This window comes from Drosophila hydei, unplaced genomic scaffold, assembly GCF_003285905.1.
Source record: "Drosophila hydei strain 15085-1641.00,03,60 unplaced genomic scaffold, DhydRS2 tig00000383-arrow-arrow-pilon, whole genome shotgun sequence".
Taxonomy (NCBI): Eukaryota; Metazoa; Arthropoda; class Insecta; order Diptera; family Drosophilidae; genus Drosophila; species Drosophila hydei.
Window position 1 is genome coordinate 83,514 of NW_022045721.1, and position 16,134 is coordinate 99,647.

Sequence of the window (16,134 nt, forward strand, 5' to 3'; positions counted from 1 at the left end):
TTTAAACAAAACAACTGCACGCGCAAATGCTGACTTTGCAGAAGCTCGGTTCAACGTTCGGATCGCAACGGTCAGCGGCGGTAACCTGATACTTTGCATGTGTCGCAAGAGCAGCGTTATCAATTATGATGAGTCGGCTTGCCGACCGAATTCTTGTATAAGTATGCTTTGTAGCTTTTGATTCTTGTAGCCTTTGATTCCGTTTGTCAAATTACTTTGAGTTAGTTCTGTTCTTACAACGAAGTGAAAAGCTCGATCAATAAACTTAGCTCCAGTAACAAGCTGTAAAAGACTTTGATTTATTAATTCTATATCACTGTACCACAAGGTCAGTGATAAGAGAGACCAGCAATCTCTCCACCATAATCTTCTAAAGGATCATAACCCTACGGAACACCTACATCTATCCCAACAGCGCTGGATATCATCTATAGATACCCAGCAGCTACACCAAAAGGATAATTGGCGCCCAACTATATTTAAGAACTCACAGGGAACATTTGAATAGCTGAAGTTGTGGGCACAAACATGTAAGTGGAATGTTCAATAAAGACTGTTCAAATAGAAGTACTAAAGCGTAATTGTGACTTGTGTTAAATATTTTTCAAACCAATTTTCACCTTGTCTGCAACGAGACAGAAATTCCCACAGTTGCACGAATTAAATAAAATTAATGCCTCTAGCCGATTGCGCATAATCGGCGTGAATACAAATCGTTCATGTGAAGTGTCAAGAATACATTTTGTTTTAAAAGCTAATGAGTAACTTGTACTCATACAGGGAAATTAAGCAAGAATACGATAGTGGCGACGGGTGGAATTTAGAATCAGAAGATTTTCGCCCAACGCAATAAAACCCGACAGACATGGACGTTAGTCAGTTGCAAGCTCTAGTAGCGGGCGCTGTTGGCCAAGCCCTGGCTCAACAGGAAGCAAGGCTACAGGAAAGATTTGATAGTCAACTTAACCAGTTGAGAGGACAAGTGAACAGTTTGCGCATAGAAGTGCCGTAGGTCGAAGCTTACCAAAGAATATCCCATGTGAAATAAAGCTTAACATTATAAAATTAGTACACGAATTCAGTGGTTCACAATTCCAGCCTCATGCAATATTATGATGAGGTTGAACAAAAGTTGACACTCGTTGTTAACAAAATTATCATAACTCATGAACCTGACACAACCACATTGTTTAACAAAGAGGTCAGGGACGCATTTATTTCAGGACTTAAGAAGTCGTTGAAGTCGGTTGTGTTTCCGGCCCAACCCAAAGACTTACCGTCTGCCTTGGCTATAGCTAGGGAGGCAGCATAGAGCGTAGCATGTTTGCAGCTACATACGCAAAAGCTATGGAAGATAGAACCCAGGCAATTAAATATAGTAGGAACCAAATGAAACCTCATGAAAAACAGGGAAAGAATTCCGGAATCGAAAATGCCCAAGACAAAAATCCCATTTTAAAAAACAAAATAAGCAGCATAATAGTATTAATCAGGCTTTTAAAGGGGAACAAGGCCAAACATAAGAGCCTATGGACATAGGATCTACTATGTCAAAATTCAAACAAGCCACTTCTTTTGGAAATGGCCAAGGTGCCAACGTTCAAAATGAAGGAGGGCAGGGCCGAAAAAGGCAAGGTGCCGAACGCATGACTGGCCAAAGGCGCCAGCGATTGCAAAATACTATACAACATGCCACTACTAGCCAAGAGACACAATACAATAACACTGCCACAGCCGCAGTTGTTGAGGTTGATGAAGATGATGACTCCATAAGTGGCAACGATTTGGTAAATTTTTTAGGGAACGCTCCCGGCTACCGTTCATTGAACGACAGCTGGCTAGGAGAGAACTAAAAATCCTGATAGACACAGGAGCTGCCAAAAACTACATTAAGCCCGTAAAGAAGCTAAGAAATGTAAGTCCGGTCAGCTCCCCTTTTACAGTTAGTTCCATACATGGTTCTAACAAAATCCACCAGAAGTGTTTAATAAACATTTTTGGTAAGACAGCTTCGTTCTTTTTATTGGATTCCCTAGCTCCATTTGATGGTATAATTGGTTTCGACTTGCTAACGTAGGTGGGAGCGACCTTGAATACTGATAATGGTACAATCAATTATGGTTCTGTGTCCGAAAAACTACAGCATCATTATTGTGATAATGTTAATTTTACTAACGTAAATGATATTATCATGCCAAAGGCAGAGAAAAAATAATTCAGAAGCATGATCCTTAATAGATCAATGGCATTTTCGACCTCAAACGAGGCATTGCCATTCAATACGTCTGTAGTAGCTACAATCCGCACAGAAGACGACAAGCCGATATACTCAAAGCTATACCCACATCCAATGGGAGTCGCTGATTTCGTCAAAAAAGAAATCAAAAACTTGCTAGAGAACAACATCATTAGGCCATCGAGGTCGCCCTACAACAACCCAACTTGGAGTGTTGATAAAAAAGGTTGCGATGAGCAGGGTAACAAAAATAAGCGCATGGTAATCGATTTTAGGAAACGAAATGAGAAAACCATTGCCGACAAGTACCCAACGCCCAACATCCCCATGATATTGGCAAATTCGGGCAGAGCCAAATATTTTACAACATTGGATCTGAAATCCGGATACCATATTTGGCTGAACACGACCGTGAAAAGACGTCTTTCTCTGTAAACGGTGGGAAGTACGAGTTCTGTCGACTCCCATTCGGTTTGAAAATGCGGGTAGCATATTTCAAAGAGCAATTGACGATGTCTTGCCTGAACAAATTGCTAAAACTTGCTATATTTACGTAGATGATGTCATTATTTTTTCTGAAAACGAAAATGATCATGTTAAGCATATAGACTGGGTTCTAAAAAGCTTGTTAGATGCAAACATGAGAGTTTCCTGGGAAAAAACTCAATCACATGCGAAAATTGTTAGATGTTGACACTAATCACATTAAAAGTCTTTTGTCCGTTTTAGAAATTCATCATAGAATTGCCAGAAGCTTAGATTTTTTAGGCACAGTACTCAAGGTTGTGGCTGGTACACCTGATGCCACAGATTTATAAAGAACCAAAATTACTGAGTCAAAATTGATAGACTCAAACAATAGGCAGGTAGTAATATACTCTGAAACTCAAAAGCAAATAAACCAGTTTACAGATACTGTTAATCAAATAATAAAAGCCAAGAAAAATGACTTAGTTGACACTTCACACTTATATGAGGCATTACTAGCCAGAAATAGAATGTTAATAACAGAAATCCAAAACTTAATGCTCACAATCACGCTTGCTAAAGCCAACATTATAAATCCAACAATTTTCGACCAAGACAATTTAAAGTCTGTGCTCATTGAACATCCCACAGAAGTCCCCATAGTGAGTTTAATAGAAGCATCTAATATTAAGGTCCTCCAGTCTGAATATATTATCCATATTCTAATTAAGTATCCCAGAATTAAGTTCATATGTAGAAAGGTCAGCATTCATCCCGTATCCCACGAACAAACTGTGCTTCAACTGCAAGATGACACCGTAGCTGAATGTGACAATGACTTCATAGCAGTAACAAGCTGCGCCATGAAACCTATCACGGTCATAGATGATGGCATCGTGGTGGTAAATGAAAGCCCAGCGCGAATCAGCACCGATGACAGCCCCGAAATCGCAGTCAACGGCACCTTCCTCGTCACCTTTGAACGAACAGCCTGCATAAATGGTTCTAAGTACGTAAATTGGCGTAAGATTCTGAGAAGAACCCCGGGCATAGCAGCTTCACCATTGTTCAACATCATTAGCCATGAACCAATTCTGAGCATGCCGCTCCTACAGAGAATGAGAACCACAATCTTCATATCATCAACAAACTTCGAGGGGAAGTAGCATTGGCCGGATCATTTAAAACCTGGTTCATCACTGGAGCTGGTCTTGGCCTCGTCTTCGGCGGTTCCATCCTCCTCTGCCAGAGTCTGAGGAGAAAGCGAGCTTAAAAAAAGATACAAGAGATCGTCAACAGCTATAAAATGAACGAGGACGGTCATGGTTCCGAGGGGGAGTAGATAACGAGTGCTCCTCGCACTCAGTTGTTTAGACAAAACAACTGCACGCGCAAGTGCTGACTTTGCAGAAGCTCGGTTCAACGTTCGGATTGCAACGGTCAGCGGCGGTAACCTGTTACATTACATGTGTCGCAAGAGCAGCGTTATCAATTATGATGAGTCGGCTTGCCGACCGAATTCTTGTATAAGTATGCTTTGTAGCTTTTGATTCTTGTAGCCTTTGATTCTTTTTGTCAAATTACTTTGAGTTAGTTCTGTTCTTACAACGAAGCGAAAAGCTCGTTCAATAAACTTAGCTCCAGCAACAAGCTGTAAAAGACTTTGATTTATTTATTCTATATCACTGTACCACAAGGCCAGTGATAAGAGAGACCAGTAATCTCTCCACCATAATCTTCCTAAAGGATCATAACCCTACGGAACACCTACATCTATCCCAACAGCGCTGGGCATCATCTATAGATACCCAGCAACTACACCAAAAGGATAATTTATATATATATATATTGAGTGATCCCCTTGAGCAAATAATGTAAAGGAAAAGAACAAATTAATATGGTCACGAAATATTAAGAAAATGTCGTGCGAGAAGTCATAACAGTACCCTTGCTGAAATATAATAGGACTTCGACTTCGAATATAAATATATATGTATATGAAAGTTCACATGCCAATTCCTGACTCAAGTGATCAGCAAACACAATGCTAGAATAACACTATACCGTATTAAATTTGAAAGCAATTGATAGACTAAATTCCACCGGTTCGGTATCGTGGGGTATAACTTGCTTGAACTAGAATTACCCACGTACGCCGCTTTAGGAGTATTATCAGCAGGCAACAAGTATTACTTACAACCAAAGCAATAATGTCTTATGAAACTGACAGCAATGTATGCAAAGTACCGGTCAGTTGGTCCAAGGTCTTGGCGGTGTTTTGGTTTCATCCGTAAGACCTGCTGTCTACTTTTGTATTGGCCCAAGCTGCACACTTTTGCAACAAAGAATGCAAGCAGCTTAGAAGCCCTGCAAAATAAACGTAATTGGGGACGAGTACCATTTTATAATAATCAATCCACCGAAAAACAAATTACAAGTCACAATAAAGCCAAGTTCATATATCAGTTAATATTCATATTATTCGTTCACAAATTTAACATAGTTAACAATAAATATAATATTAAGCTTTTCTCAATAAAATCGGATTTATGTTAGCCGCTCAAATGATGTTTTAAGGTATTATCGGTCTTGACCTGTTAACATAACAAATTTAATTTGACTTTAATTTCTTAAATGAAAACCAGTTAATTTGCCAATCGTTCTAACAGACCAATTTCGAGTGTATATGACAGTGTAGTTACAATTACAAATATTGATCGTTTGTATGGCAATCGAATTCAGATTATCGATAAATATTGAGTAATGACGTAAGATGAAACGAAAAAAAAAACAAAAAAATTCATCTTTACAATTTTGTGTTCTATAAGTCAGCTCCCCGACTGTTCGGCTAGAAATTAACCCCCAAACCATAACCGAAATTTTTTTTAATTTTACACTCAAATGATAATTCTGCTTTCCAAGATTTTAAATGGATTGATGCAGTACAGCACTTTTGTTTCGTCGTAAAATGTGAGGTTTCCCAATATAGTGCCGGCTGACTAATCGTGTTCACAGCAAAATTGAAGCGGTTTTCTACATTTACCAATGAAAACAGCGGTTTCTTTCTCTAAACTCATTAAGATTACCTATGCCGTAGGATAGCCTGGCGTACTGTTTCATGTGACACATCTATGTCACATTCTTCCTTAAGATTCGCAGTAAATTTCCGTGTTGATATTTACGGATTGTTTTTCAATCTTCCACAGAATGAAACGGTCTGCCCGACTGAAAATCTTCCTTGTTCGCCTTCGTTTTCCGCGCGAATTATAACATTATAAATTGTTTTCCTTGGGAAAAAACACATGTAATTGTAATAAATCAGGTGGACCTCATAAAGCTTAACCTTTTGCCAGCCATTTCAAAATTTTAAGATTTAAGATTTAAGATTTTTCTTAATGCTCGAGACAAGCTTTGTAATATATTAAAAAACCCAGATAGAATTAGGTTCAAGGTTAGTTCATGCATGAACATATATAGCATATATAGCATATTCAAGAATTCTAAGCATGCCGTCTACGCACTCAACCACTTGCAGGGAGTACAATAGGAATAGATCAAACTACACTCAGCATAGATAAGTTAGATTTAAGGAATGCAATACGCTTGAGTACGGGTATAAGAACTCTAGCTCAGACGAATAAAGATCATTACACAACTGAACGCCACCACAGTCAAGTGTATTCACAGGGTATTATCAGGGTATGGTGTTTGTAGATTAAGCTTTTTATTATTTTTTTTATTTTCTTTCTTAACTTTTATTCAACATTTTCTTCAGCCTGTTTTTTTTTTTTTCAAAATATTGTAAGTTACATCGATTTTACTTTAATTCACTTTTAAATGTATTTAAGCGTTTTTCGCCAATTTAATTTCCTATTTTATAAATATTCATTGATTTGGATGTTAAATTTGGTGCTTGTGTTTACTTAGTGTGCTTTTATTATACCCTGATTCCATTGAAAATGGGAAATCAGGGTACATATGTTGCTAGCATCTGTAATACTAAGGCTTAATACCTTCCGTTATTATGATAATGTGGACAAGGAATTTATTTTTTTTTTTGCATAAATTAACCTGTATTGATAATAATTGTGAGATTTGCAACATGTGTTTCTTCAATACTATTATATCATCTAGGTAAACTTTATGAATGGTATGGTATATGAATGGTAAACTTTATGAATATTTCAAGATTACAAGATTTTTCATACATCTCTGGCATACGCGCATATTCGTAATGACTATGTTTATTTAGGAACTCTGTTTTTTGCATGGATTTGGAATACATAATTGTTGATGAATTTTCACGTTTGCGGTACTGAATATCATTGAACTCATATAAGATCTTTTTAAGTTTGTCAGTTTCCACTTAATTTAAATAATCGAGTCTGTATTTATTGCATTTTTTTAACGCTTACCATAATTCTTCGAAAAAGTGGTGTAGTTTTTTTTAGACAAAGTTATATCGCCTATTTTATGGTATTCATGATGTTTATTGATAATTTTTCATTTATTACTAATTCTAAATGGAATTATGTTTTGATATGTCTGAAAAGATTTCATGTCTGTCACATATTTAGGGAATAAGTGTATCAGTATAGGTATATGACTGGTCTTAAATGTTCGAAGTAGCCGAAATATGATAGGTGTTAAATATATGGCTATATCCACTATAGTGTATCTATAAAAACTAAAAAAAAAAACAAGAAAGCTCTAGTCGGGGTCCCCGACTAGGAAATACCCTGATCCCAGTCCTATCTGCGTTTTTTAATATTTTCCTTAGTTTGTAACGAGTATTCAAAAAAATAAAATAAAAATCGACAGTACGACACCAGGATTCGAAGCCACTACTTTAACGCAACGCGCACCAACTCTACCAACACCGCCACTTCATAATTTTAAAAAATAAATCTCCTTGGAACTAGCTGCTTACGAGCGCCGCCTCCACCAACGCAGTCACTGCAAAATTTGAAATAATAGTTCCAAATTTGAAGTTGAGTAGCAGCTTAAATAATTCAAGCAGTATTCAATCGCAATTTCGATTCTTCGAATTGAAAAGAATACACGCATTTGAATGTATGTGTGCACACGCATAGGAAAAATGCGTGCGCATGGCGCTGCCGACATGTGCTTTTGCAAATTGGCCAAACGTTTTGTTTAATAACTTCTGTTTTACTTAATGGATATTAATGAAATTTTCAGCATATGATCTACATATTCTATTGGCTTGGTTGAGATGCAAACGCCCTCACATAATGGACCTATTTTCAACTGAACTTAAATTTTAAGAATTTGGGGGAATTTGGAGCCGGTATCCAAAATCCAACAAAATTCAAAATTGCATAAAATATACATAAAACTAAATACAAAATTTGGAGGCTCTTCAAGCGTACGAGATATAATTTGACAACTGCATTTCAATACAATTTTTATTCTATAACAATTAAATGCGAATAGTTATCGAATGTTTGAAACAAACTTGACCTGCGCGTGCTATACACGAACCTACAAACAAAATTTCAAGTCTCTAGCTCTTATAGAAGCTGAGATCCACGCGTTCACATATACGGACAGATAGACAGACGAACAGGGTTCAATCGACTCGGCTTGTCCTCCTGATCAAGAATAAATATACTTTATGGGGTCTGCCACGCCTCTTTCTGTCTGTTACATTCATTTGCACAAAACCATTATACCCGTATTTCCCATTTTCAATGGGATCAGGGTATAAAAAACATAAACATACATTACTTGAACACTCGTGCACTAGAAGCGTCCAACACATAAAGAAATAATGTTTGACTTAAATATTGATTTTAAAAAAGCGAGAAATAGTATCTAAGATTATATCGGCTCGTACTATAAGGGCTTGTGTCAACGCTTTTTCAGATTTACGATTATTGATAAATCAAATAATCTGGTGTTCTTCAGAAATTAAGTGATAATAACTGAATTGGCCTGCTTTCCCTGCGGCTATTTAAAGTTTTTTCTGCTGTATAATTGCCAGTAAAACCAGATCAATCTTTCAGTAAAATTGCCATACGAAAGTGGCGGGCGGACAGATGGACTGACAACACGACGAATCATGTTCGAATATGAAAAATTGTTTAAGCTTTTTAAAACCGACATATCTGCTAAAACTTACCGTACGGTTTCCCAGATTTTTTACACGGCAGGTTAATTTTACTGTTTTGCCCACAAGACCGGTAATGTTACTGGTTATGGTCGTATCAAAGGTAGGTCCACCTGTGCCGGGTGTTGGCAGATCCTGAAGGAAATCTGTAAAGAACCTCTTTGAAGCGCTCTGCGAACTTTCTGCAACGAAACCAGAATTGGATGGAAAGAGAAGTAGGTATTCAAAATTCAAAATAAACTAAAGCTCTGTATTTATTTCAGGAACATGGTATTAAGCATGCGCTGTGCAGAATGCTGCGCTTGTTCTGCACCGTGGGTTTGGTTTCGTACAGAGCTTTTTTCACAATACCAATGACAGCTGCTAATATATTAATAGGGCGGTAAGGTTAGTTCTTTAGCATGTAAGATATCTTTAGTCGAGATCTAATTGAGGATAACAATACTTGAATCAAAAGCTCGCACATTACTTCTACCACAACAGTTATTTCATGCTTCATAAAAAACAAACCGTCGTCACAGTCAGGCTTCTGCCCGCAAAGCGTGACCAAAAAGAATATTATGTTTTAAGCTATTGACGCTATTGGCTTAATGACTTTTAACTTTTTAAAATATTCGAAAGGGTAAAATATATGAAAGCATTAAAAATTGTGTAAATTGTATTTTTTTTTTAATATTTTCTTGTTGTATCCAACAAAAAAAAGAACGAAAACTGACATTAGGACACCAGCGCTCGAATCACCAGCTATACCGCCACTTTATATTTTAAAAAGCTTTGAACACAGAACTTATCGGTAACAAGCGCAGACTCGACCGCCACTTCATTGTTCGAGCAAGAAGATATAAATCTAAACTAAAGCTGTCAGTTGGCAATGCATTCACAGTTCAATAGCAATTTCGATCCTTCGAATAGGAAAAAATACACGCATTTGCTTTTGCAAATTGGCCACACGTTTTGTTTAACACCATATGTTTATACCCTGATCCTATTAAAAATGGGAAATCAGGGTACAATGGTCTTGTGCAAATGTATGTATATTATTGATCAGGACGACAAGACGAGTCGATTGAACCCTGTCCGTCTGTCTGTCCGTCCGTCTGTCCGTATGTGTGAACGCGTCGATCTCAGCATCTATAAGAGCTAGAGACTTGAAATTTTTTTGTAGGTCCGTGTACAGCACGCGCAGGTCAAGTTTGTTTCAAATATTCGATAACTATTCGCATTTAATTGTTATCGAACAAAAACATGATTGAAATGCAGTTAATAAATTATATCTCGGACGACTTAAGAGGTAGAGCCTCCAAATTGTGTTGTATTTGTATTGTGTTTAGTTTTATGTATATTTTATGCAATTTTGATTTTTGTTGGAATTTGGATACCGGCTCCAAATTTCTCCAAATGCTTAGTTGGAAATAGAACCATTATGTGAGGTCGTTTACATCTCTACGAAGCCAATAGAATATGTAGATCATATGCTAAGAATTTCATTAAAATCCATTAAGTAAAACAGAAGTTAAACTTAGTAACTTTACTACTTTCTATTCGATGAATCGAAATTGTGCTTGAATTGTGCTGATTTATTAGCTGCTACTTAACTTCGAATTTGCAACTGCCTGAAAAAACAGTGCAGTGGGCCGTATTTTCAATTCAACTAAAATTTAAGGAATATGTGGAAATTGGAAATTTGTACCGGCACATAACAAAAATCCATTTTGTATAAAATATAAAAAAAACTAAATACAAAATTTGGAGGCTTTCCTCTTAAGCCGTACCAAATATAATTTAATAACTGCAATTCGATCATGTTTTAAATCGATAACAATTAAATGGGAATTTCGTAGAAACAAACTTGATATGCGGGTGCAATACACTGACATATGGACAGACGTACTGAGCTAAATGCACTCGGCATGATCAAGAATATATTTACTTTACATATATGTAAATATATATATATATTTTGCAAGACAAGACAATTGTATGTCCTATTGGAAACTAAAGTGTACAGCGATTTCAGAAGATTAATGGGATGAACTTGGTACAGTGCTATATTTGATCGTCTACATACTAGGAATTAATAAATGATTCAAAGTTGATAATACCTGTTCGAAGCTAAGATAACTCCTTAATCTTAATCCTGGCTCTAAGCGCTGGCTCCCATAAGGACCAGAATCAACCCTCACAAGGCCTCACTTAAAGGCATAGACAGCTTTGAGGATCGCCATGACCGATTGAACATCCGAGCTAATATAGAGGCTTAGAGTGGGGACCCTTTTAGAATGGAATTTTTATATACAAAAATGAGAATTTAATTAAACCGTAGAACACCACCGGAAGAGATTGATTCACGCTTCACTGGCCCTAGCCTGGGCTTTGGCAAAAGTAATTAATGTGGTCGAAACACCATAATCAACCACGGATGATATTGCTGCACCATACACGCAGACATCGCATTCAATTTCATCAAAGCAAGGTTGTATCTCAAAACTCATCGATAAGGAAGCGGCAACAGTGACGAAACAGAAAGATTTGAACTTGTATTTTATTAGTGTTGTTTCCGATCTTGACGAACTGGAAGATGTTTGCGGGTACTGCACGAGCCCCTGGAATGAATCAGATGCAGAAAGTAATACACAGAGTAGAGTCTGAGGTAGCAATGCGTAAATTCCTCGTAAATTCATTAGTGGACTTACGCATTAAAGTTACAGCCCCGATTAGCACTGAGCAAGTTAGTTATTTTGTAACCTGAGAAGGCCAACTAATAGAAGAGTGGGTCAACTCGGGCAGCAAAAAATAGGATTTTGTAGAACTAAGCTCAGAATGTCTCAAAATATCTTTAGATGCTACCGATGCATTGGTGTTGACCACAGCCCAATTACACAGGACTACATTGAAATGGCATTAAATGCGAGGGCGTAGGTCACAAAATTAAAGACTGCAAAAACATCCCAAATACTGCATTTATACTGATAAAGGAAGCATTCCCGTTGATCATATGCAAGGATTTCCTAAGTACACTAATCTAAGTATAAGTTACCATAAGCTAATCTACACAGTGGCAAAACTGTTGACAAAGTTTGCTGCGGAATTTGCTATCGCTCAGTGCTCATCAGTGAACAATATAAGCAGAAGGAAAACGGATATATACTATAGGAAAGTAAAAAAGTAGCCTTTTTCGTCTATGTGTGTGTCGTACGTGTAGATGTCGCATGAATATGTTTCAAATAAAGTTGGTCGACATCGAGTAGATGCTCGTTCACTGACAGTAGCCCTTCATTATGGTAGGCGATTTTAATGCATGAGCCGTAGACAGAGGAATGCCGTCGACAGCTTTAGAGGACGGAAAATAATAGATATGATCTCTAGGACCGGGCTAACAGTAGCATTTCAAGGAATTAAAGCTATCTTCAATAGAACGGTGTGCGAATGTACATTACTAGACCTAACCCTTGGATAAGGAAAAATCGTTGATCGTATATCTAATACAGGTTCCATAAAATTCGTCAGAAAACCTCCCTAGCGTACTTTGCAAAAACAAACCATAGATGGGATATATGATCGCAACGGTCAGCGTTGGTAACATTTGCTTGTGTTGTAAGAGCAGCGTTATCCCTCGCGGCATGTCGACTGTTGTTGTATTCTCTTTAATGAAATAGCTTCTAGCCTTTTTGGCTTCTAGATTTAAGTTTAATATCGTACGAAACTCTTATTGGCTTCTAGATTTTAGGATAAGTTCGTATGAAACTTTTATTATCCACCAATACATCCACTTCATATTTAAACGAGTAAGAAAGCTCTAGTCTAGTGCCCGACTAGGTGATATCCAATCTGCGTATTTTCAAAAGCTCTGCATAGTTTCCATAGAATATTAAAACAAAAAACACATATATACCGACAATATGACACCAATATTCGAACCAACATTGGTCACTCAATGTGATCAGCTCTACCAACACTGCCACATCATAATTAAAAAAATAAAACAAAAACGTGCCTTCACTGCCTGAGTTTTAAATCACAACTAAAGTAGCAGCTGAGAATTCAAACACTATTTATTCGCAATTTCGATTCTTAGAATAGAAAGGAATACACGCACTTGAATGCGAACGCTCGCTGCTTGTCATGTGCACTTGCAAATTGGCCAAGCGTTTTGTTTAATAACGGCTCTTATACTTAATTAATTTTAATTAAATATTTAACATATTATCTACATATTCGATTTGAGTAATTGCCAGCTTAGTAAAAATGCAAACTTCATTATATATTGCCCCTATTTTTAACTAAGATTAAATTTAAAGAATTTCTGAATATTTGGAGTAGGTATCCAAAATATAACCAAAAATCGAAACTGTGGAAAGTATACATAAACCTGTTGGATGCTCTACCTTTTAATCCTTACGAGATATAATTTAAACACTGAATTTTTATCATGTTTTTAATCGATAACAATAAAACGATAACAGGTATCGATTATTTGAAGAAAAAAAAAACACAAACTTGATATGTACATGCTATAGGATCAGGGTATAATAAAATTGTACAAATATAAATAAAACTAAATACAACATTTTGAGGCTCTAGCTTTTAATCAGTAAAAAAAAGTGGAAACAGTTATCGGTTATTTAAAACAAACGTAATATGCATCTACATTACAAAAAAAATGTTCAATTTCTGGATGCTGAGATCAACAGGCTGACACATACGGACAGACAGACATGGCTAAATCGGCCTCTTCCTGTGTGTTATATATACACTGCCGATCAACCAAATAGATTCAACATTTTATCATTTTTATTTTTTTGTTTTATCCTCTTTGCGTTAAGTTATCATTATAACAGTTATTACATTTTATTGAGCGAAACTAGACACATATGCTAGAGACAATATGGGGATGCAAAAAATATAGTTATTTTGTATTTCTGTTTTGCTTTACTTTCATCCAAAAATGCGTTTTTTTTTGCAATCATCGGAATAGACTCAGAAGAGGTTATTTTAGTTACATTGGAAGTCGCAAATTCTTTTCAAAAGTTATTGTCAATTTATTTAACTATAATTTAAAATAAGATGGGTCGTGGTAAAGCGCTTACTTTAGAGGAAAAAGGCAAAATATATGCGTACCATGACTGCAAATTGCCAAAAAAATTGTGAGTCTATTTGGTTGATCGGCAGTGTATATATTTAAAAAAAGCATTATACCCTCATTTTCCATTTACAATGGGTTTAGAGTTTAAAATAAAAATAAATTGAAGAGCACAAAAAATATGTCAAGCATTCTAAACTGAGAAGCTATATCAAGCAAGTTGAGCAAAACTAGCTGTTCAGGCATGAACATACTGTAGTATTTTTAATAACATATTAATAAGACCCAAAGTAATGTAGAGTACTCTACATATAAATGCGTCATATGCCTAACATATGATAGTGTATACTAAATACGCATATAGTGACATTTGTCCCTACGCATAAACAAGGGGGCGAGCGCAAAGATAAACAAGTGTAATATGATCAGCCACTTATGGTCAGACCAGCAGCGCGGGAGATGACGCGTACGCACTTTGCCTAAGGTCTATGCCGCTTGCCTAATGTTTATGACATATGCATATAAGTATATACAAGCTATATATATGAAGCTACACAACGGGAGAGCATAGTATGTCTCCCGCTTGGAGCTCCACTCATTACATAATGTACTTAGGCTAAGAGATGAAATACGCATGAGCGTATATAAGAACTCTTGCTCAGACGAATAAAGATCATTACACAACTGAACACCACCACAGTTATTTGTACTCACACTAGCATTAAATGCAACCAAAACAATGATGCCTTATGAAACTAAACTAACGACAGCAATGAACAAAAGGTGTGAATCGAATGCGCTAAACGTATTTATATCCGGGCACTACAAATTCTTTTGTTTTGTTTTTGGATCGAACGAAAGAAATGCTGTTCGCGTTGCCATTAGTACAGAAAATGGAGGCATATCTTCAACAATACTCTTTTGACACAAGTTAGGCAAAAAGCTTAGAAATTAAGGTCTATTAAAAGTTTTTCATTCTCCATTCAAGACTCGTATATCATATATATGTTAATAATCAGATTATCTTTTCACAGATTTATTATAATTAAGAAGCAATATTTGAAGCAAATGTGAGTATGACAGAATTAATTGAGTCAGATTTTAAGCAATTTAACAATTTATTTTCAGAAACAAAATATCATTTGAACTACATAGACTGAATCAGTTTGACCTGTTTTTCCCTCATCCCTGTTCTCGATGTATCCAATTATACGCCTATACGCCTAAAATTATGTATTATTACATTTTCAGCTTCCACATTGAGTTTTAGTTTTTTCCCATTATCACAAAAGCGTACCTGTCAATAAAATAAGGATCTCAAGAAACAGGAGCCAATTTGGCGACATTTTTGTTACGAGTGCGTTGGTGGTAACCAGAGCTTAGCAGTTGGTACAAGTCTAGAAAAGAGAGAAAATGCTAATTAAAAAACATATATAATATAGTAAAACATATATATGAGGTAAAACAATTAATAGGTTTGTAGTCCGAGTGCCCGACTAGAGGATACCATGATCTCTGTAATCATCTTCCAAATATTCTACGTTTCTTTTATTCTATGGAAAGGCAATAACTTGTAGTTGCTAGTCATAAAATAGGTAAGAATACACGTGCATGAATGCTGAATATGGACATTTGTTTAACAATTGGCCGTTTTCCTTAATATCTTCTGAGTTAATTAATGCATTTCAATAGAATTTTCAGCATATCATCTACACATTCCATTGGAATATTTGTGAGCTTGGTAAAAGCAAACTTTTTCACATATTGACTATATTTGGAACCCAACTTTAGTATAAAAAAATTCGAAAAAATTTGGAGCCGGTATACAAACAGCTAAGAAATCTGTAGTCGGGTTGCCCGACTAGGAGATATTTAGTCCTATATGCGCTTTTTAATATTTTCCTTATCTTATATGGACCATTAAAAAGATACGAACCTATATTGCTTAAGCAACGGGCACCAACGCTATTAACACCGTCACTTAATAATTACAAAAACAAAAATCAAATAACGCCCCGGCTCCACCTGGCATCGAACCTTCTCGGCAACGAGAGCTGCCTCTACCAACACCGTCACCGCACAACTTGTGTAAGAAGTTGTAAATTTCAACTAAAGTAGCAGCTAACAATTCAAACACTATTCATTCGCAATTTCGATTCTTCGAATAGAAAACAATACTCGCACTTGAATGCTTGTGTACCATGTGCTTTTGCAAATTGG

General features: G+C 36.3%; 1 protein-coding gene across 4 annotated transcripts in view; it reads right to left on the minus strand.

Annotated features, from left to right (window-relative positions):
* LOC111596455 (scoloptoxin SSD976) overlaps positions 1 to 16,134 on the minus strand; it is a 90,265-nt gene that overhangs the window by 49,112 nt on the left and 25,019 nt on the right. For 3 of the 4 annotated variants that reach the window (XM_023310683.1, XM_023310682.2, XM_023310684.1), the window contains exons 3-4: positions 15,212 to 15,311; positions 8,847 to 9,016 (exon numbers count right to left, since the gene is read on the minus strand). In XM_023310683.1, the coding sequence (XP_023166451.1) occupies positions 8,847 to 9,016; positions 15,212 to 15,260 (219 nt within the window). In that variant the 5' untranslated portion in view covers positions 15,261 to 15,311. Of the gene's footprint in view, positions 1 to 8,846; positions 9,017 to 15,211; positions 15,312 to 16,134 lie in introns of those variants that run through there. The other variant, XR_003944237.1, reaches the window with a different exon arrangement.